Source organism: Alosa alosa, chromosome 8 (genome assembly GCF_017589495.1).
Source record: "Alosa alosa isolate M-15738 ecotype Scorff River chromosome 8, AALO_Geno_1.1, whole genome shotgun sequence".
NCBI lineage: Eukaryota > Metazoa > Chordata > Actinopteri > Clupeiformes > Clupeidae > Alosa > Alosa alosa.
Genome location: NC_063196.1, coordinates 33,502,116 through 33,523,334, shown reverse-complemented (window position 1 = coordinate 33,523,334; position 21,219 = coordinate 33,502,116). Strand labels below are relative to the sequence as shown.

Here is a 21,219-nt window from a genome sequence, read left to right as displayed (position 1 = left end):
ACTCAGTATGAATGAGGTCAGTATGAATGAGGTCAGTATGAATACTCAGTATGAATACTCAGTATGAATGAAGTCAGTATGAATACTCAGTATGAATGAGGTCAGTATGAATACTCAGTATGAATACTCAGTATGAATGAGGTCAGTATGAATACTCAGTATGAATACTCAGTATGAATGAGGTCAGTATGAATGAGGTCAGTATGAATACTCAGTATGAATGAGGTCAGTATGAATACTCAGTATGAATACTCAGTATGAATGAGGTCAGTATGAATGAGGTCAGTATGAATACTCAGTATGAATACTCAGTATGAATGAGGTCAGTATGAATACTCAGTATGAATACTCAGTATGAATACTCAGTATGAATGAGGTCAGTATGAATGAGGTCAGTATGAATGAGGTCAGTATGAATACTCAGTATGAATACTCAGTATGAATGAGGTCAGTATGAATACTCAGTATGAATACTCAGTATGACCATGTACAGGACAAATAGTCAGTTTGTTGTCATCTCACCAGTTCCATCCCAACACGGCCTCAAGGAAAGGTGACTTGATGAGGAAGGTTCTCATGTGTTAAATACCCAGACTGAACTGCTAAACCCAGCCACACTCATGTCTGCCTTGTGTCTAGCCTTTCCAGGCCCTACGGTGTTAACATTGTGCAGCACATAGACTGTATAGTCTATGGTGTAGCCTATTAGCAGCAGTGCTAACTGAGTAGTGTGTGAGGTGTGTGTGTCTGTGTTCTTGTGTTCTCTCTCAGGACACTCAGGGCAGATGTTCAAAGGTTAACAGCGCCACTCTTGAGTCGGAGTATCAGAAGAATCAGCAGGGCTCTTACCAGTTCAAATTCAGCTTGTACACCTACCAGATCACATTCAGAGGTTGGTGTCATCGTTGTGTTGTGTTGTGTTGTGTTGTGTTGTGTTGTGTTGACTTGACTGTGCAGTTCAGGCCTGGGCTCGACCCTGTGAACTTGCAGCACTTCCGATTAGGAGGCAAATGTGCTAGCAAGGGAGTGTCAGCTTTTAGATATCATAACTGTCCAGTTCAGTCCAGTTCCAATTGAAAAGGTTAAATAATTAAAAAATTGGTCCATATGAACAGCATCTTAGCCTCTATATTTTACTATATTAATTCATCTTTTTGATATGAATTGATGTTTGCCCTCTCAGACATGCATCAGGAAAACGTAAGCACTGGTGTTAGAAGACAAGTCCGACGCAGGCCCTGCTATCCAGCTACTCAGAGTCCTGTGCAGTGAGTGTTGATTTGCACCTCTTGTTCTCATAGTTGAAGTTTTGCGTACATATAACTTTTAAATTTACTTCTTTTATTTTATATTACAGGGGTAATGCCGCTCTGCCCCAATCACAGTGAGTCTATGTGGCTATGCTATTTCTTATGTCATGTCAACATTGTTGAAATACTAGTCACTAGTTTATCACTAGTTATACGTTTGTAAGTGTATAAGTTTATCTCTTAGAATAATTTGAAATATGCAAAAACTCAACTTTGTTGTCCTTAAATTAGTGTTAATTTCGTCAGACGAGACGAGAGGAAATATGTTAGTCAACAACCTTTTTTTTCATGACTAAGACGAGACGATGACGAGACAGCAGTAATGTCCTGAAACACTGACTAAGACTATCTTAAGATGCATTATTGTTGACGAAAAAGACGAGACTAAAATGTTTTGCATGAAATAAAAACTAAGATAAAATCTCTCTTCATTTTCGATCTACAAAATGAGAAGACAGAATATCTAGCTGTTACGTTTTCAAAATATTCGAATGAGTTCATAACGCTAACAGCTTTCCTGTAGGCTAGTCTACGTGCTGTTGCTGCAACCCTGTGGCTGCAACACCTAAACTACATGGAACAAGAACACTGGAGATTTCTGCCAGAGTTAGCAAGCTAACTACCTAAGCTGTATGCCACAATGCTACATACCCAGAAGTTGAAGCTTCTCTCATACAAATTAACATCCCCCAGAATGTCCATAATGAAAATGTTCATCATGTAATGTCAACTATTTAACTAGTTAGACTGATGATGCAAAGTTTGCTAGCAAGTAAGCTAATATGGAAAGTTCGCTAGCAAGTTAGCTATGGCTAAGATGGAGAGTCTGTTTGGGGAATGTGTTGTGTTTTACATATCGCCATCTAGCTTAGGCGGAGTAAAACATTAATACTTTGGTCACGACAGTGTTTCTCAAACTTTTTCAGTTTCAGGACCACTTAACTAACCCTAGCTAAAAAAAAAAAAGATTATACCTTCTTCAACAGTAGCCTATAATTAGTCTACACTATAGGCCTACTCACTGAACCAATTTGCTTATTGTGTGGATTCATACTGTATGATTTAAACTGGCATATCTTACATAGACAGTGTTGCAGAACTGTTTTTACATACAAGTTGGTTCAATATTGCAAACAACTCATCTATATTATATTTTACCACGCCTGCTCGGACCACTTGGGATAGCTTATGGACCACCAGTGATTCCGGACCACACTTTGAGAAACACTGGTCTACTTAATATGACAGTGGTCCATTCAAATCTTTTACATCTATGGTCAAATCCCAGCCGAGGTATAACTGTAGCTCGACTTACCTGTGCATGTAAACATACTGACTGACAAAAAATCAGAATGAGTAATTATAACAGACGAGTAGCCCTGTGGACACACAATATTGTTGGAAAATTGAGATGTGTGAAACACTATTTGACTCAAATGGTAATCAGAAATAATTTGTTATAAAAAAAAGACTAAAACGTGTTGACTAAAACTGACTAAGACTAAGATACCTTTAGTTTTCTTTTGACTAAAACTAGACTAAAATGCGAGACTTTTAGTCTAAGCTAAAACTTGACTAACAAAAATTATATTTGAATGACTAAATATGACAAAGACTAAAAAGGACATTTCGTCACAAGACTAAGACTAGGACTAAATTAAAAATAGGTGACAAAATTAACACTACCTTAAATCATATTAAGGAGCTCTTTCGTTTGAAACACTGTTTGTCATCTTGCCATCATCAGTTGGTGCGTAGTGGCGTAGTGCCTTAATTAATTATACTTGACTCCAATCATGAATGTAATTAATTCACGAAAGATTCAATGTTTCTTTCATAATGGCAGTGTAAGATGACTTCCTTGCTCAGTAAATGACAAGGCGTAGGTGTCGTAAATGGTGTATTATCTTATATAGATTATATAGTTTTCCATCAGCCTTTGCTGTTATTGTTTGTCTAGATTCTTGTGTCTTGTTTATGTCTCAACACATTCATGGCAAGGCACAAGAAAAGCCCTTAAATATGTACCTTCAGTCACATTAATTTAGCAATAATTTCAGGGTGTATAGAATAGAAATGATGATTAACATGACATTAGATTATTCATTAGTCTACAGTAAATAGTGATTAACATGACATTAGATTATTCGTTAGTCTACAGTAAATGGTGATTAACATGACATTAGATTATTCATTAGTCTACAGTAAATGATGATTAACGTGACATTAGATTATTCATTAGTCTACAGTAAATGTAACTAAATTACCTTTTGTTTCATATTTTGCAACACTTCCCAGTTTGTTTGGACCACCATGTTTGTGTTGTTCAGTTTCTGCTGTTCCGGTTCATATAATGTTTAGAGCTGTACTCACCCGATCCATGAGCGCCATGAGCCTCCTTGGACTCTCCAGCGCCCCCAAGTGGCAGTTCAGTGGAGCTGGCAGCAGGTGGCACGACTACCAATACAGGGTGAGGACTCCTCAACTTCACCCCATACATTTACCTGTTAGCTGTTTCCCACAGAATTGAATTCTATTTGTGGTGGTAGGTTTGCAAAATAAACTCGAATGCAACAGTTTTTAATAAATTAGTGCAGCGCGGTTATGATTCTAACCAGATTTAAGCACAATTTAGTACAACCAGGAAAATCATTGTGTGGTGGTCAATGTTGATATTGTGGTGGGCCGCCACAAATAAGTCAATGTATGGGAAAGTATTGTATGTATTCCATGCTAAAAAAACAGCTAGAAACCAGCTTATGCTGGTAGCTGGTTTTAGCTGGTCTTTGCTGGTTTTCTTCCAGCTCTTGCTGGTCTTTGCTGGTGTAGCTGGTTGGGCCACCAGCTGGATATGCTGGCGTGACCATCTGAGGAAGCTGGTCATGCTGGTGTGACCAGCCTGTCTTGTGGGATACAGCTGGTGCAAGATGGTCATGCTGGGGACCAGCCTGTCAAGCTGGTCATGCTGGTTTGCTAGAATGACCAACATAAGCTGGCATGGCTAGTTAAACCAGAACTATAGACCAGCAAAACCAGCTAAAATTACCAGCTTGAGGTGGTACGACAAGCAAAACCAGCTGAATTACCATCATAAGATGGGTAAACAAGCTGAAGGTATGTTTTCGCTAGAGTTTTGCTGGTCAAGCAGGTCAACCATTATAGGGTGGTCAAACAAGCTGGTTAACAAGCTGGTCAACCAGCAAACCACCTTTAGCTGGTCAGGCTGTTTTTTTCAGCAGGGTTGTAAGAAGTATGTTCTCTTGTTCTCCAGGTTGGAACCAACTTGGAATGTTCCACAGACAGTGTCCTGATTGAGGCTGAGTACCTTAAGAACCCGCAGGGCTCCATGACCTTCACTGTGAGCGGACAGTCCTACCTGTTGGACTTTGCCAGTACGTCCCATCACAGTTTACAACATCACATTTGTGTTTCTACATTCAGTTATCACTTAGAGAAACAGTCACATTGTAGACCTTCTTTTTTCTCCTCTGCTGCATAGTAGAACATAAGGGTGTCACAATCTTCGTTTTAAGTGGAAAATCGATCAGAATGACATCACAATCTCGAACTTCGAAATCAAAGGTAGAATTGACGCTACCCCAGTGTCACGTCCAGCATGCAAGCCAAGAGGGGAAAAAACACACACGTGTGTGTTGAAGTGCGGCACGTCAATATTATCTCCTCAAACTACAGCCACTTAAAAAACACATCAACCGAATTTGAACCCCCAAATTCACATCAGTTCATTCACATCAGTTAACACTAACTTAGGCTTCAGGAACGGCAGTGGCTCAGGAGGTAGAGGAGTCGTCCAGCAGCTGGAAGGTTGCCGGTTCGAGGCCAACTCCTCCTGACCCTGTTGAAGTGTCCTTGAGCAAGACACCCCAGGGTCCCACGAATCATGGAATTTCTGGAATATCATGGAATTTTGCAGTCTATTCCAGACATGGAAAGTCAGGGAATTTTATCATTTTGGGGGCAAAGTGATGGAATATCAGGGAATTTTGTTGTAGCAGTTTAAAATGTACTTGCCAAAATACATTAATACAGATATTTCCACTGAGAGTATATCTGGTTATTAGCTTTACTGCTTGCTTGAGTATTGTGGTTAGCCTAACTTTGTTCATTCAATACCCATTTACTCATCTCACGCTCTAAAAAAAAGTAAAAGATTCTTGGACGCTACGCGACTGTTCTGAAAGCTTAGGTCAGTATATTGTACCCTTCATTATAAAGTAGGTCATGGAAATTCAGATTTTTTTGTCAGGAAAGTCAGGGGAATTTACATTTCACTCACAGCAAAGCTACACCAGGCGCGTAATTGAAGCATTCCGTTCACAACGCGTAAAATCCATTTTAGATGAATGGTCTATTTTGTTCAAATGTACGTGCCGCTATCACGTCTGGTGTAGCTACTTCCATTGATTATAGTGAAAGCAAATTGTTGCAGAAGATGCAACGTGAACGGAACGCTTCAGTTACGTGCCTGGTGTAGCTCAGCCCTTAGAGTGGGAATCCTGTTAACCCCAGTGCTCCCAATGAGCAGGTGGGCGCCTTGCATGGCAGCCTCGGCCATCCATGTGTGTGTGAATGGGTGAATGTGAGCATGACATTGTAAAGCGCTTTGGGTACTCGGGAGAAGTCAATATAAATGCAGTCCATTTACTCTGCTTTTAAAGTTCTAAGTAGAGTCCAAAATTACTTTAAGGCATATTATGCACATTAATAGCCTAACATTGCGTGAACACTAACCATGTGCCTGCTATGAAAATCAAATGATCATTCCGTACTATTTCATTTCACTATGTTCACATCTATGTTTATGTCTATTCTGTTTAGTACAGTAGCTAGCGGTGGGAGCAGTTTCAAAATAAAAAAGTGTTTGTGGAAATAAGGCAAAAAATTAAACAACATAAGAAATGTATTAATAATAATATATATATATTTATTTTTTTCATGATCGAAAATCGAATCATGACTTTAAAATCAAAAATTAAATCAAATCGAGGATTTGGAGAATCGTGACACCCCTAGTAAAACAGAAAAGAACACAGAAACAGACTTACTGCCCTCCCTTAGAAACCTATATGACTACTCACCCTCAAGGATCCCTCCCTTAGAAACCTATATGACTACTTACCCTCAAGGCTTCTCATGGAGATGCAGCGTGGAGATGTGCAAATGTGGATGTGCAAACTTTCAGGTATACTGCATAGTTGATTAATCTAAACATGAAGCAGTTCCTGTGGATAAGATTTCATAATTTGTTTTGTATGGTTCTTTAATCTCACAGCTATGACGCAAACCAACACCAGCATTGGGACGGTTCGCAAGGTCCGGCGAGTATAATACTCTCCAGGTTTCACCTCTGGCGCTATGGAATGACATCCTCTGATGCCTTAACATCATTGACATGCTGCATTGAACTGCTAGCTACTGCAACTGCCTTCTAATGTTGCTTTACATGTGCTAAAGAATCATTGCCTCTTTGACTTCCACAAGCAGGTAGCAGTTCTTTCTTCTTTCAGAATCCCCTCATTTTGGGCAGTACTTTGCATATCTGGGATAACTTTTGTATATGGATTATTGAATAGAAATCATGGATACGTGTCTCAAGGAACAAGCTAGCTTAGTGATCATGCTACACAGGGCTGCCACTAACTTCTGTGAAAACTGAAAAGTGTTCTTCATCAGACTGCCATCCCAGACTTCAATTTTAACAGAAATAATGTATGTCTATACTCATTTCTGTGCCACAATATAATGACCATGAACACTATTTGTGGGGTGATTGGGTCTGTGGTAATAGGCAGGTATAATAAAAGAATTGAAATGTTGGCTGATTTACAATGTTTACATTATAAACACACATTCATGATTTTGTTTACAATGTCCAAGCCAGAGAGTCACTCTGGCCTCCCGTGCTTCCCCTCTTCCCTCTCATCAGGAAAGCTGTTTTGTTCTCAGGTCAGAAATGAAATGCAGTGTTTTGTATTTTTTGTGGAAGGATGAATTTGTTTCTGTCAATTACTCTTAATAAAATTGTAATGACTGTGCTTTTGTTAATGCAAACTGATATTATTAAGTAAATAATGTGTGTGTGTGTGTGGGGGGTGGGGGGTGTGCTTTGTATCTGAAAGTGCTTAAAGACAAGGTCTTAGGAGAGTCTAAACTAAATTTGTCGTTGGTGTTTTCATCAAAATCACTCAATCTTATAATAACAGAAATACAAATGTATTATTTTTAGCTATTAAACTTACCTGGCAACCAACTCTGACAGATGTCCTCCAAATAGGCCCCTTTCTACGTTTTTACAGCGTTTTCTACACGACGACCAGTCAAACATTTTGAAAGACGTTGGGTTTTGTTGTAAACAAAAATGTGGCAAATTATTACAAAGAACAAAATGTGGCAGATTAATAAAGTGAAACTTAATTACATTTCGTCTTGTTATTACTTTCTGCAGTGTTATTGCATAAGTGGTTTCTTCCTTTGATTGTCTTATTTGAGTCAGGTCCATTGACTAGCACAGCTTGTTAGTGTTGTGACCTTATTCCTGGGAGCTTGTCTGAGCAGGTTGCTCTGCTAGTCCTTGTACATGTCTACATAACTGGGCCTGTACTCCTACAGCCTGTTTAGGAGCAAAACAATTGCAGAAGAGTATTTCATTCTATTATTTTACTATGGTAATAGAACTGATACCAACTTAACACTAAATTGATGCCAAGGGCTAAAGACTCATTCAAGATTCAGTGATTTCAGTAGCACTAGCATGCTCTCTCATACACAGTGTTGCTATAGCACTAGCATGCTCTCTCATACACAGTGTTGCTATAGCAGCAGCATGCTCGCATACACACAGATTCAGTGTTGCTATAGCACCAGCATGCTCTCTCATACACACAGATTCAGTGTTGCTATAGCACCAGCATGTTCTCTTATACACACAGATTCAGTGTTGCTATAGCACCAGCATGCTCTCTCATACACAGTATTGCTATAGCACCAGCATGCTCTCTCATAGACACAGTTCCTGCATCTTTTACAGGCACCTTTTATCAGTGCATGTGTCCTATTGTTTACTAAATACACATACACACACACAGACAGACAAATCTTCACTTATGCAACTCAAACACACACAAACACAAATCACTCATTATGTACAAATACACACACACAGTCAAACCATGTCTTATTACACACACTATAGAGTGATAAACACCATCACTTATGACATACATGCACATGGTCTAATCTGATGTTTAAATGTACATACACATGGTCTAATCTGCTGTTTATCATACACATGGTCTAATCTGCTGTTTAAATGTACAGTACATGCACATGGTCTAATCTGCTGTTTAAATGTACATGCACATGGTCTAATCTGCTGTTTAAATGTGTCATTAAAGGGAGTGTTTACGCTTGGCGTGTTAACCAACAGTTTTATCTCTTCATTAGATCTGATAGAGAGAGTGAAGGCTCCGGAACTAACACACACACACACACACACAGTTTCTCTAGAGAGGACAGGATGAGCCTGGCAGAGTTCTCTGTCTGCCTGGTAAAATCTGAGCGACACTGAACCTGAAGTTAACGCAAAGTAAGCACAGCACTCAGAATGGAGACGGCAGTGTGCGCGAGTGCACTCCTCCTGCTGGGGGTCATCACTGGAGCCCACCTGAATGCTGACCCTCACCTGAACGCTGACCCCCAGCACGAGATCAAAGCTGAAGGAGGATACTCAGAACTGGTGTACTCCCCTAGTGTGGACTACTGGGTCCTGTACAGTGTCTCAGCGGATGGAGATCTACTCCTGGCCAACTGCTCACAACCAGAGGGACCGCAGCCAGGCGGCCACAATGTCCACTGTCCTCTGACATACTATATCACAATGACCAATCTCAACGTGTCCCAGAGTGGAGCCTACAGGGCTGAAGGCTGGAGAGGAGGCAACGTCACCGACCACAGAAGCTTCCGACTCACCGTCTGCGCAGAGGGCATAGAGCACGAGGCGGACGTCGTGTATGATGACCGCACTGTGCTGTGCGGCCAGCGGTCCACTCTGGGCCGAGGGAACACACGCCTACAGCTGTACCGAGAGAACAAGGAGAGGTCCGAGAAGACTCTGGTCCTGGACACCAACTCCTCGCTGGAGCCACTCCTGGAGAGCCTGAGGGGCAGGCTGCAGGTCAATCTCACCGACTCTTTGGTCACACTTTCAGGGATCACAGAGGCCGACTCTTTCTTCTACTGTACGATATGGACAGGAGCTCAATGCCAAAGGTATACGTACACAATTCTGTACATACGCTCGGAAATGACCTTTGCTTATGAAGAGGACAATGTGACTCTTCCTTGCATGTTTAAAGGAGAGTTCCCCGGTGAGGTGCGCTGGCTCACTCCCCCTTACTACCTCCATCTCAGCCACGATGAGCTCCAGGAAGAAGGCATGCACATGCTCAATGACAGCCAGGCTGGAGACTACTCCCTCACCATACCCTTTGTGAGACAGCACCACTCTGGGAAATATGACTGTGTGGGGCATGACCTGATGAAGAGTGTTTACCTGTATGTCTGCACCCGAATCTCCCCCTTGGACGTGATGTTCTCTCACGGGAAGAGTCTCCGGCTGGTCACGGCACGCGGTCACTGGGACTGGGTCCAGTGGTACCGTCAGAAAGTTCTACCACCACGGGTTCTGATTCTAGACTCGAAAAATACATCTGTGCTTGTGCCTGCGGATCTGAGAGGCCGAGTGACTGTGCTCAAATTACATACCAATCACTCTCTGATCATCTCCAACCTCACGGCAGAGGACAGCGGAGTGTACACATGGAGAGTCTACGGAGGGGTGAACGCAAACCCTTTTCTCACAACGTGTTCTGAGGGAAGCGTTCGCCTTCAGTACAAGGATCCGTTCGGAGTGGACTCTCCTTTCTACAGAGCGTATGTTCCGCTGGTAGCCTGCGTGCTGCTGGGGCTGGTCTCTGCTGTGATCTGGGTCAAGCTGAGGGCCGGACGAGGAGGGCAGACCTCTGGACATCACGGCAGAGAGGGGCAGCAGAGTGGAGACGAAGACCTCTATGATGACGTGGGGTTGGCTGAAAACAGCGTCTGAACACCGTTGAGTCTGAACACCGTGTATGCTGTAGCTGCTGAACACAGCGTCTCTTCTGAACTCAACGTGTTTCTCCTGTATGCTGTAGCTGCTAAAATCAGCTTCTAAACTCACTTTTGATGTTCTATGCTTTTATCAGCTATTCCTGTTTACTTTTGTTTATGTAAAGCACATTGAATGACCTCTGTATATGAAATGCGCTATATAAATAAAGTTGACTTGACTTGACTTGACATGTTTCTCCTGTGTCTGGTGTAGCTGCTGAACACAGCTTTTTGAACTCAACATGAATCTCTCTACTGTCTACACTGTGCAGCTAAACTTTCGATTCATGCAAGCTGCAGTCATGCTAATATGCAAGATTATGTATGTTGATTGGATTGATTTTGTTTCTGCCCATATAATAAATACACTTTACAGATAAAAATCTCCAATGTTCAAACATAGCCGTAAATAAGATGTTGCTGATGTTATTGCTTGTGTGTGTGTGGCTGGATGTGAGTGTGTGTGTGTGGGGGGGGGGGGGGGGGTAGGTGTGATTACTGAGAATTTTATTAGAGGTGTATATGCACACAAAACCACACACACATAAAACCACACATACACGCTCACACACAAACACTCTCTCTCTCACCCACCCACACTCTCTCTCACACACACGCACCCACACATACACAAACACAAGCAGAGTCACATAATATACATAAATACTCATATATTCACACACTCACACATACACTCTTTCTCTCTCTGTGTGTTTATTCGATATCATGAGGACACATGCAAAAATTTAAGACACAGGTAGACATAAAAGTATGTGTGTGTGTGCGTGGGTGCGAGTGTGTGTGTGTGTGTGGGAGAGAAATAGGTGTGATTACTGAGAGTTTTATGAAGTGTACATGCATATGCACACAAAACCACACACACACGCACATAAAACCACACATACGCATTCACACACAAACACTCTCTCACACACATACACACCCACACATACATAAACACAAGCACAGAGTCACATACTATACATAAACACTCATATATTCACACACACTCACACACATACACTCTTTCTCTCTCTCTGTACTTATTCGATATCATGACACATGCAAACATTTAAGACACAGGTAGACATAGGAGTATGTCTGTGTGTGTGTGTGTGTGTGAATGTGTGTGTGCGTGTGTGTGAACATGTGTGTGTCTGTGTGTACGTGCGTGTTAGTGTGTGTGTGTGTGTGTGTGAGAGAGAGAGAGAGAGAGAGAGAGTGTGTGTGTGTATGTGTAGGTGTGAGCTTACAGTAAACACAGAGTGCTGATGGTGAAATGGAGATCAAAGGTGTTGATGATGTGAGAATGACGTTTATTCTGGACACAAAAAACTTACATTTCATAAAGGGAAGACACTCTAAGACACTTTGTAAATCACTAATAAATGGCATTAACAACGAATTAAGAGAAAGTCAGTTATATAAGCGCCAATGTCATCTCAAAACAGGATTGACAGCAATTTTCAGATATCATCACGTCCAGATCAGGCACTGATTAGGAAAGGCACATGGGCATGGAGTGAACGGCTTGTGTGGCCCCAGAAAAGCCATAAGCTTCAGTTGTTTGCTGCATATCACTAATGTACACAGTAAACTGCATCGCTAACGTACACAGTAAACTGCATCACTAATGTAGGCCTACACAGTAAACTGCAAGCTCAAGTGTTCTGTCCTTTGCTTGAGGTGATACAGCATCATGTTACTTGGTGTTTTATGCCCCCAAAGTCATATTTCAGGCAGCGCTGCATGGAAGGCACTAGGGTTAGACACGGGTTAAGGTTAGGGTTAGGTGCCTTGAGGTCGACGGTCGCAACACGGGGGCTTAAAACACCATCGAGCAACACATACGCACACAGAATTAGAGGCTCTGGTGTTAACTACACTGCTAATACATTTTCATAATAATGGCTCATTTGACACTAGCAAAAGATAGTATTATTAGTCCAAACTACACTAAAAATCTCTATAATCCCTACAAAATATTTAAACTATACTAAAGGACTCTAAAGTCACTAAATTATATCTACTAAGGTAAATAGTACCTGCTAAACTAAGTACATTGACACAGTTTGTGAGTATTACCTCATACCTGTAAGCTTGTCTCTGAGCAGAAGGTTACTTAAGCCACATGCCACTTAATCATGGCCTTCCCTTCCCTCGGGTGTTGACTGTGTGTGTGTGTGTGTGTGTGTGTGTGTGTGGTGTGTGTGTGTGTGTTTTAGTGTGTGCTGAGCTTATTGTTTAATGGTGACGGTCTTGACCTCGGTAAAGAAGTGTGTGTGTGGTGTGTGTGTGTGTGTGTGTGTGTGTGTGTTTTAGTGTGTGTTGAGCTCATTGTTTAATGGTGACGGTCTTGACCTCGGTAAAGAAGTGTGTGTGTGTGTGTGTGTGTGTGTGTGGTGTGTGTGTGTGGTGTGTGTATGTGTGTGTGTGTGTTTTAGTGTGTGCTAAGCTCATTGTTCAATGGTGACGGTCTTGACCTCGGTAAAGAAGTGTGTGTGTGTGTGTGTGTGTGGTGTGTGTGGTGTGTGTGTGTGTGTGTGTGTGGTGTGTGTGTGTGTGTGTGTGTGTGTGTGTGTGTGTGTGTGTGTGTGTGGTGTGTGGTGTGTGTGTGTGTGTGTTTTAGTGTGTGTTGAGCTCATTGTTTAATGGTGACGGTCTTGACCTCGGTAAAGAAGTGGTAGGAGTCCTTCCCACCCTCTCGGCCCACTCCGGAATGCTTCATCCCTCCGAACGGAAGGTTCAGGTCCCGCACCAGCCAACAGTTGGTCCACACCAGGCCCGCCTGCAGTCGCCGGGCAACGCGGTGCACGCGCCCCACGTCCCGGGACCACACCGTGGCTGCCAGGCCGAAGCGCACGTCGTTGGCCCGCAAGATCACTTCCTCTTCCAGGTCAAAGGGCGTCACACAAGTGACGGGCCCAAAGATCTCCTCCTGCATGACGCGCGAGGAGTCGGCGACCCCGCTGATGACGGTGGGGGCCATGAAGTAGCCGCTCTGGTTACGCTCTGGGAGAAGCAGCTGGTCAACGCCCTCCCCACAATGCACCTGGGCGCCCTCACTACGGGCCAACGTCACAAAGCCTCGCACCTGGGGGTGGGGGAGGAGCATATTCACAATTACACACACACACACACACACACACACACATACATGCACACACACACTCACACACACCCACACACACATTCACATGCACACACACACACATACTCACACATACACACTCACACACACACATACTCATACACACACACACATACATGCACATGCATATCAGAGCTCCAGATGGTGATAATCATCTAATGGCAACTCTCTCTCTCGCTCTGGTAAGCCTCTCCAACACACACACCTTCTCCAGGTGTTCCTTGCTAATCAGTGCCCCGTTGTTGTTGGAGACATCCGAGGGAACACCAGTCTTCCACTTCCGAGCAGCTGCCACAAACTTCTCCAGGAATTCTGGGAAGACACTTCTCTCCACAAATATCCTGCTGGTACACAGACAGATCTCTCCCTATGTCAGAAAGAGAGGGTGGCAACGAGAGAGAAACCCTGTATTTAAATCTTTTACTTTGAAATTACAATTTAGTCAATAACAAAGCTCACTACATCAAATTAACATTAAGACTACATCGGAGTAACAAAACATTCAAATTAAAGGTGCTCTAAGCGATGCTGGGTAACGTCACTTCTTTTGACGTTCAAACAAAACAGAGAGCTAGCTCGCTACTTCCTCCCCCTCCCTCCCGTGCAATTGAAACTCTCCTAAACGAGCATCTCATCTCTGATTTGCTGGATCAGTTTGTTATGTTTTTATGGGCTAGGTTTGCCCAGGTTGTTTTTAATTGCTGTTTTTGGAGCCTGGGCTGTCCACAGAGATCGCATTTTTTTACAGTGTATTCAGGAAGGATGGTGAGGTGATGTTTGCTATAAGTGACAAAAAATGTTTTAGCCTAAAAAATGCGTAGCAACGCTTAGAGCACCTTTAAGAGAGAAAAATAGAAAAACCATGTTTAAATGTTTCAATTGAAATGTAAATATTTAATCATGCAAATTCAATTTCAGAGAGAGAGAGAGAGAAACATGAGATTTTCTGAGATGGTAGCTCATGTAGATGTAATGTTGTGAGATGCACTGAGTTCTGCACTGAGCTCCAGCTGATGTGCTAGTCAATAGGCTAAACCCATGGGTGCATCATTAGCATTAGGGGCAGCCGTGGCGTGGCCTACTGGTTAGCGCTTCAGACTTGACCAGAGGGTTGCCGGTTCGAACCCCGACCAGTAGGAACGGCTGAAGTGCCCTTAGCATGTCAAGAGGCTAATCCCATGGATGGATCATTAGCATGTATCTTGAGGCACTGTAGACAGACCCTTACAACCTGTACTTTCTGAAGTACAGTGCAGTACAATGCAGTTTCATGTTCAAAATACGGCATTTCTGCAGTAAAGTGCAGTACAATGTAGTGCAGTGTTTAATGGTCTGGCCTTGGGACCCTCCATTTGCCAAGGTCCTTTAAGTGGCGACCCATATTTTTCAGTGTTCAAGCCAACTGATATGGTGAGCTATGAGGTAAGACGCGCAAAGTGCCAGACATGCTGATGTTAGGCACATTTGCGAAGTCGTAAACTCCTGTGTCACCTTTCAAAGTACTTGACAGGTTAGTCTTTGACAGTAGAGTGCTATACGTTTCCATGTGGCGTTTTAGTTTTGATGGTCTCATGCCCTCATGTGCCAGCAATTCACTGCACACCACACATTGGGGGTTCAGTCCCTTTTTGTGCTTCACATAAGTGGATCCATATATGTAATCTTCAGGGTTGTTTTGTGCTTCACGTAAGTGGATCCATATATGTAATCTTCAGGGTTGTTTTGTCCTTCACATAAGTGGATCCAAGTTTTGTGCTTCACATAAGTGGATCCATATATGTAATCTTCAGGGTTGTTTTGTCATATTTACTACTAAAACTATATCCATTACAACAACAAAATAAAGGTCCTACATTAGATCTAATAGGGTGGCATTTTACATGTAAGCAAACACATTTTTTCACCACAAGCTCTGCGACCCGCTTTTGGGTCCCCACCCACCAGTTAAGAAATACTAATGTAGTGTACATACTGTATGAACTGTAAAGAAATGCTAATGTAGTGTACATACTGTATGAACTGTAAAGAAATACTAATGTAGTGTACATATTGTATGAACTGTAAAGAAATACTAATGTAGTGTACATACTGTATGAACTGTAAAGAATTCCTCAAAAACTGCAGTTTTGGCACTCAAAAGAGCTATGCTTTGTAAAGGGAAGTTTACTGCCTGCACCGATCGATATTCACCGGCCACAGTACTTGCTGTGTGTAGTGTTACAAACTCAACAACAAGCCTCTACAGCACAACACTGCCACCTCATGGTCAGACAACACCCTTGGCAACAGCAGAAGGTATACTGAATGCTCAGGTGAGGACGTAGTCCAGGTACATGTAAGGTCCTCTTGAAGTGTGAAAGACTGTAGAAGAAGCAAGGCTACTTGGGTGACTTCAGGCACACGTCTACTTTATTAAAAGCCCTTTATTTAGGGTTGGGGCATACTATAAGTACCTTATAATACGGTTTTTATCCTTGTCTCTGTTAAATTCTTGATTCCAAGCAACCTTGTTTCTTCTACAGACAACTCTCAGCAGCTAACCTAGAAATAAAACATTCACAGAAGTGGCCTCGATCTGATATCTGACATAAGACACACCCAGCACAGAAGCATTCCGAGGCCCTGAACATTCCGTGAGTTGAGCCTGCCCAGGCCTACTGCACCTGAGGGTGGGGTCAGGGTGCCTCTATCAGATAGCTGAACTTAGTGAGATTATGGAATGCAACACAGCAAGTATACAGTATGTTGCAGAAGTTGGTAACAATATGGAACGTGTTTCATCACATCTCACTGATACGGTGAAAGACAGAGAGAGAGAGAGAGAGAGAGAGAGAGAGAGAGAGAAGGAAAGACAGGGGGAGAAGAAAGAGAGAGAGTTGTGCTGGAGGGTGTGTAGAGTATGTGCTGGGACTGACCTGGTTGGAGGAGGAGGGTGTGTACAGTATGTGTTGGGTGGAGGAGGAGGGTGTGTACAGTATGTGTTGGGTGGAGGAGGAGGGTGTGTACAGTATGTGGTGGAGGTGTGTACAGTATGTGTTGGGACTGACCTGGTTGGTGTTGGGACTGACCTGGTTGGAGGAGGAGGGTGTACAGTATGTGTTGGGACTGACCTGGTTGGAGGAGGAGGGTGTACAGTATGTGTTGGGACTGACCTGGTTGGAGGAGGAGGGTGTACAGTATGTGTTGGGACTGACCTGGTTGGAGGAGGAGGGTGTACAGTATGTGTTGGGACTGACCTGGTTGGAGGAGGAGGGTGTGTACAGTATGTGGTGGAGGTGTGTACAGTATGTGGTGGAGGTGTGTACAGTATGTGTTGGGACTGACCTGGTTGGAGGAGGAGGGTGTACAGTATGTGTTGGGTGGAGGAGGAGGTGTGTACAGTATGTGTTGGGTGGAGGAGGAGGGTGTACAGTATGTGTTGGGTGGAGGAGGAGGGTGTACAGTATGTGTTGGGTGGAGGAGGAGGTGTGTACAGTATGTGTTGGGACTGACCTGGTTGGAGGAGGAGGGTGTGTACAGTATGTGTTGGGTGGAGGAGGAGGGTGTGTACAGTATGTGGTGGAGGTGTGTACAGTATGTGTTGGGACTGACCTGGTTGGAGAAGCTGGAGCGCACGGTGGTGGAGACGCACTGCTCCATGTCGGCGTCGGCGAACACGATGGCGGGGTTCTTCCCCCCGAGCTCCAGCGACAGCCTCTTGCAGTAGGGGGCGCTACGCTCGGTGATGACGCGCGCCGTCACCGTGCTCCCCGTGAACGACACCAGCGGCACGTCAGGGTGGCCGACCAGAGCGTCGCCCGCGCCTGGGCCTGTGCCGAACACCACGTTTACCACACCAGGGGGCACGCCTGCACACACACACACACACACACACACACACACACACACACACGGGGACAAACTCTGAGTTACATAACTGAATAACATATGCACCAATGGCAAATTATTTTTTGCTGATTTCTTCAGGGACAGCAATGCCAGAGGCCACTCAACACACACACACACACATGCGTTTAGAGAGAACACACACATACACATACACACACACACACACACGTTCAGAGAGCACACACACACACACACACACACGTTCAGAGAGCACACACACACATACCAGCCTCGTTCATTAGCTTGCACATCATCCAGGCGGTGACGGAGGTCATCTCGCTGGGCTTGGCCACCACAGTGTTGCCCGCGGCGATGGCTGGAGCGATCTTCCAGGTGAGCAGGTACAAGGGCAGATTCCAGGGACTGATGAGACCCGCTGGGACAGAGAGGGGGAGGAAGAGGAGGAGAGAGAGAGGGAGAGAGAGGAGAGAGAGAGAGAGGAGAGAGAGGGAGACAAAGAGGGGGGGTGGGGGTGATGGTATATGCTCACATGATGAGGTTTCTGTGTGTTGATGAGCTGAGACCACAGTGATGGCATACTGTATGCTCACATGATGATGTTTCTCTATGTGTGCTCATGAGATGAGACCACAGTGATGGCATTTGCTCACATGATGAGGTTTCTCTATTCAGTGTGCTCATGAGCTGAGACCACAGTGATGCTCACATAATGATGTTGATTGAGCTTTGCAATCAAGAAGCTGTGATGTCATTTATGTATATAAAATAGCCCTCTAGCTGTCATTTATGCATTTAACCACTGATTTAGAGAATGGGAATGCTATAGTTAAAGCAGGCCAATTAGTCCACCTCTCTCTGTCTCACAAATATGCTGGAACACGCACACACACACACACACATGCACACACACACATGCACACAGACACAAGTGTGCCCACACACACACACAAGCGCATACGCACACACACACACGTACGCAGACACATGCGCCCGAAAACACACACACACACACACACACACACACACACACACACACACACACACAGACACACACACACACACGCAGCCTTACCCACTCCCACTGGGCTGCGGATGGTGTAGTTGAGGCAGCCCATGTGGTCCATCTGACTGCAGTCGGTTGTGTGATGAAGCACAGATGAGGCGAAGAAGCGGAAGTTGTGCACCGACCGGGGGATGTCCACCGTGCTGGCGAACGTTATCGTCTTCCCTAGGAAACCATGAACAAGTGTTTTGTGTGCGAACGTTATCGTCTTCCCTAGGAAACCATGAACAAGTGTTTTGTGTGCGAACGTTATCGTCTTCCCTAGGAAACCATGAACAAGTGTTTTGTGTGCGAACGTTATCGTCTTCCCTAGGAAATCATGAACAAGTGTTTTGTGTTCCTCTTTGTGATTGAGAAACCCTTGTCACTACCACTATCAGCAAACACTACTCCAATCAACATCAAAGTCATGTTGAGTGATAAGTATAGGCTATTTATCAACACTTACACAGTACTGCACAGAACATAATATCTATACTGTATGTAAGAGCTAGATGTAGGGCATGTTTGGGGCAGCCGTGGCCCACTGGTTAGCACTCTGGACTTGTAACCGGAGGGTTGCCAGTTCGAGCCCCGACCAGTGGGCTGCGGCTGAAGTGCCCTTGAGCAAGCCACCTAACCCCTCACTGCTCCCCGAGCGCCACCATTGTAGCAGGCAGCTCACCGCGCCGGGATTAGTGTGTGCTTCACCTCACTGTGTGCTGTTTGTGTTTCACTAATTCACTGATTGGGTTAAATGCAGAGACCAAATTTCCCTCACGGGATCAAAAAAGTATATATACTTACTTATACTTATACTATATGTATAGATCAGAGAGAGCCATGGCCACCAGGCGTCCGGTTCTTACCCTGGTCTTTGGACTCGGCCTGGGCGAACTCCTCCAGGCGGCTCTCCATCAGATCGGCCAGCTTGTTCATCACATGGGCCCTTTCAGCCGGACTCCTGGCGGACCAATCAGGGAAGGCCTCTTTGGCTGCCTTCACCGCAGCATCCACCTACACAGCCAATCAGAGACGTCAGGATGAAGACACGGCAGATAAACACAACCAGCCTTTTGAACATCTGAATGAATATGCTTCTGTGTCTGCATACGTGTGAATCTGCATAGTGTGTGTGTGTGTGAGAGAGAGAGGGGTGGGGGGGTACTTTATAGGGGCAACTTTGTCTCTAGGATACTGAGAATGCATAACAGAAGAGGGGAGCTTATAAAATCTTTCCTACTCATTTTTCTTCAGCCAAGATTTTCACATTATTTCATCACATTCCTCAACCACACCAAGATACACCGGCTCCTCACACTCACACATCAAATTCTTCACGTCATGATCAGATCCGTTATACAAGGTCTGAATTAACAAGGCCAACACACAGAGGCACATTCTCTCTCAGAGGCCTGTGATCTTTGATCTGTGATCCTCCATTTCCCAACTTACACACACAAACACACACACAAATGGTAAACCCTGTGGTGGTTTAATGATTAAAGACCAACAGAAGCAGGAGCAAAGGTGCTCTGCCAAGTAGTAGCTCTAACCTGTTTCGCATGACAGGCTTTACGCTACTTTCATGTTAATGTACCAGTAGGCCTAATAATAAACTCCGTTTTAAAACAATAATTACAGAGGGAGGAGGCTACACATTGCAATCTGCCTGTTAATAACAGTAGGCTATACAGTGTAAATAAAACAAGTTAAATATCTTAATACATAACAGACGCGTCTGGCGACTCAAGACACCTCTGCAACATTCTTACCTCCTCACCTCCGCTGTTCGGAACTTTGCAGTAAACCTCTCCGGTGGACGGGTCGTACGAATCGATGTGAGCAGAGCAGGGCACAAATTTACCCCCGAAGTAGTTTTCCAGCACCAAGAAGGTCCCGTTGCCAGGCATTTTTTACGTTAAAATAACAAGTCCAGCAGAAGGCTAAATACACAATAAAATAAAATAAAAAAACGTGTCACACACGAGTAAACTGAGTGGTAGATGAGGACGTTTCTCAAGCTGAATGTGTGGGCTAGTTCATATCCACCTGGTCCACGGAATGATCCCCCGTCCTCTGTCGGGACGGTGCAATGATTTGCATTTTGCTCCAATCCCTATTCACTAACATTTCCCACTCACCAATCGCTGTAGGCTATCTGATGGGCTTAACCTGCAGCCCATTTTCGCGTCTCTCTGCCCTGTACCCAAACAGGATTATTTTTTGTACTTGCCGCATGGAAAAGCGTTGCGTGGGCCTGACTGTGCGAGACAGCATCGATGCACGTAAATTTGTATGCTTGTCCGTGTAATTGTTTTGTGTGGGTTCACCCATGCTATGTAATTGCATGTGCAGTTAAACAGGTGTGAGATGTCGCCTAGATCGGTGTTTTTCAACCTTCGTTGTAATGTAGCCTACATTATGCCCTGGGCAAAAGTGCCTATCCACGTCGGTGTCTTACTTATCAAATAGCCTACACACATGGTAAACACAAATACAACTAAAAACTAAAATAACAAACAATTAAACATTATTTATTCACACTGACACACCCGCACAGAATTCTGGGAACACTCACTCAACAGCAGTTTAAAATGTTTGTTGAAGAACAAAACTCAGCTCAGTAGCCCTCATGTCATGCACTGCATTTTTATTAAACCACCGCTATTTTGCAAAGGCGTGGATGGGTTTAGAAA

At 44.0% G+C, this 21,219-nt stretch overlaps 2 protein-coding genes across 5 annotated transcripts in view; one reads left to right on the top strand and one right to left on the bottom strand.

The window, feature by feature from the left end:
- LOC125299746 overlaps positions 1 to 7,750 on the top strand; it is a 12,822-nt gene extending 5,072 nt beyond the window's left edge. For 2 of the 3 annotated variants that reach the window (XM_048251163.1, XM_048251165.1), the window contains exons 6-12: positions 772 to 892; positions 1,184 to 1,268; positions 1,358 to 1,384; positions 3,672 to 3,780; positions 4,582 to 4,702; positions 6,458 to 6,513; positions 6,604 to 7,750. In XM_048251163.1, coding sequence (XP_048107120.1) covers positions 772 to 892; positions 1,184 to 1,268; positions 1,358 to 1,384; positions 3,672 to 3,780; positions 4,582 to 4,702; positions 6,458 to 6,513; positions 6,604 to 6,609 — 525 coding nt within the window. In that variant the 3' untranslated portion in view covers positions 6,610 to 7,750. The remainder of the gene's footprint in view (positions 1 to 771; positions 893 to 1,183; positions 1,269 to 1,357; positions 1,385 to 3,671; positions 3,781 to 4,581; positions 4,703 to 6,457; positions 6,514 to 6,603) is intronic. The other variant, XM_048251164.1, reaches the window with a different exon arrangement.
- Positions 7,751 to 11,777: 4,027 nt separating this feature from the next.
- Positions 11,778 to 20,888, bottom strand: aldh8a1 (aldehyde dehydrogenase 8 family, member A1). 2 transcript variants are annotated; one of them, XM_048249640.1, is made up of 8 exons: positions 20,296 to 20,888; positions 19,390 to 19,537; positions 18,551 to 18,706; positions 17,744 to 17,893; positions 17,221 to 17,477; positions 13,835 to 13,996; positions 13,085 to 13,572; positions 11,778 to 12,775 (listed from the first exon to the last, which is right to left on the bottom strand). In XM_048249640.1, exons 1-7 carry the CDS (start codon positions 20,431 to 20,433, stop codon positions 13,120 to 13,122), a joined length of 1,464 nt encoding a protein of 487 aa, XP_048105597.1. In that variant the 5' UTR covers positions 20,434 to 20,888; the 3' UTR covers positions 11,778 to 12,775; positions 13,085 to 13,119. The 2 variants fall into 2 exon arrangements, with proteins under 2 accessions (XP_048105597.1, XP_048105598.1); XM_048249641.1 differs by having other exon boundaries at positions 11,778 to 12,839; positions 13,147 to 13,572.
- Positions 20,889 to 21,219: the final 331 nt, after the last annotated feature.

What these genes read in the sequence shown, in the direction of transcription:
- aldh8a1 (XM_048249640.1), bottom strand. Translation starts at nt 20,433, where the DNA reads ATGCCTGGCAACGGGACCTTCTTGGTGCTGGAAAACTACTTCGGGGGT. An exon ending in CGAACAGCGGAGGTGAGGAG is followed by an intron (nt 19,538 to 20,295) that starts GTAAGAATGTTG and finishes TTGGCTGTGTAG; the next exon opens with GTGGATGCTGCGGTGAAGGC. An exon ending in GGCCGAGTCCAAAGACCAGG is followed by an intron (nt 18,707 to 19,389) that starts GTAAGAACCGGA and finishes ATGGTTTCCTAG; the next exon opens with GGAAGACGATAACGTTCGCC.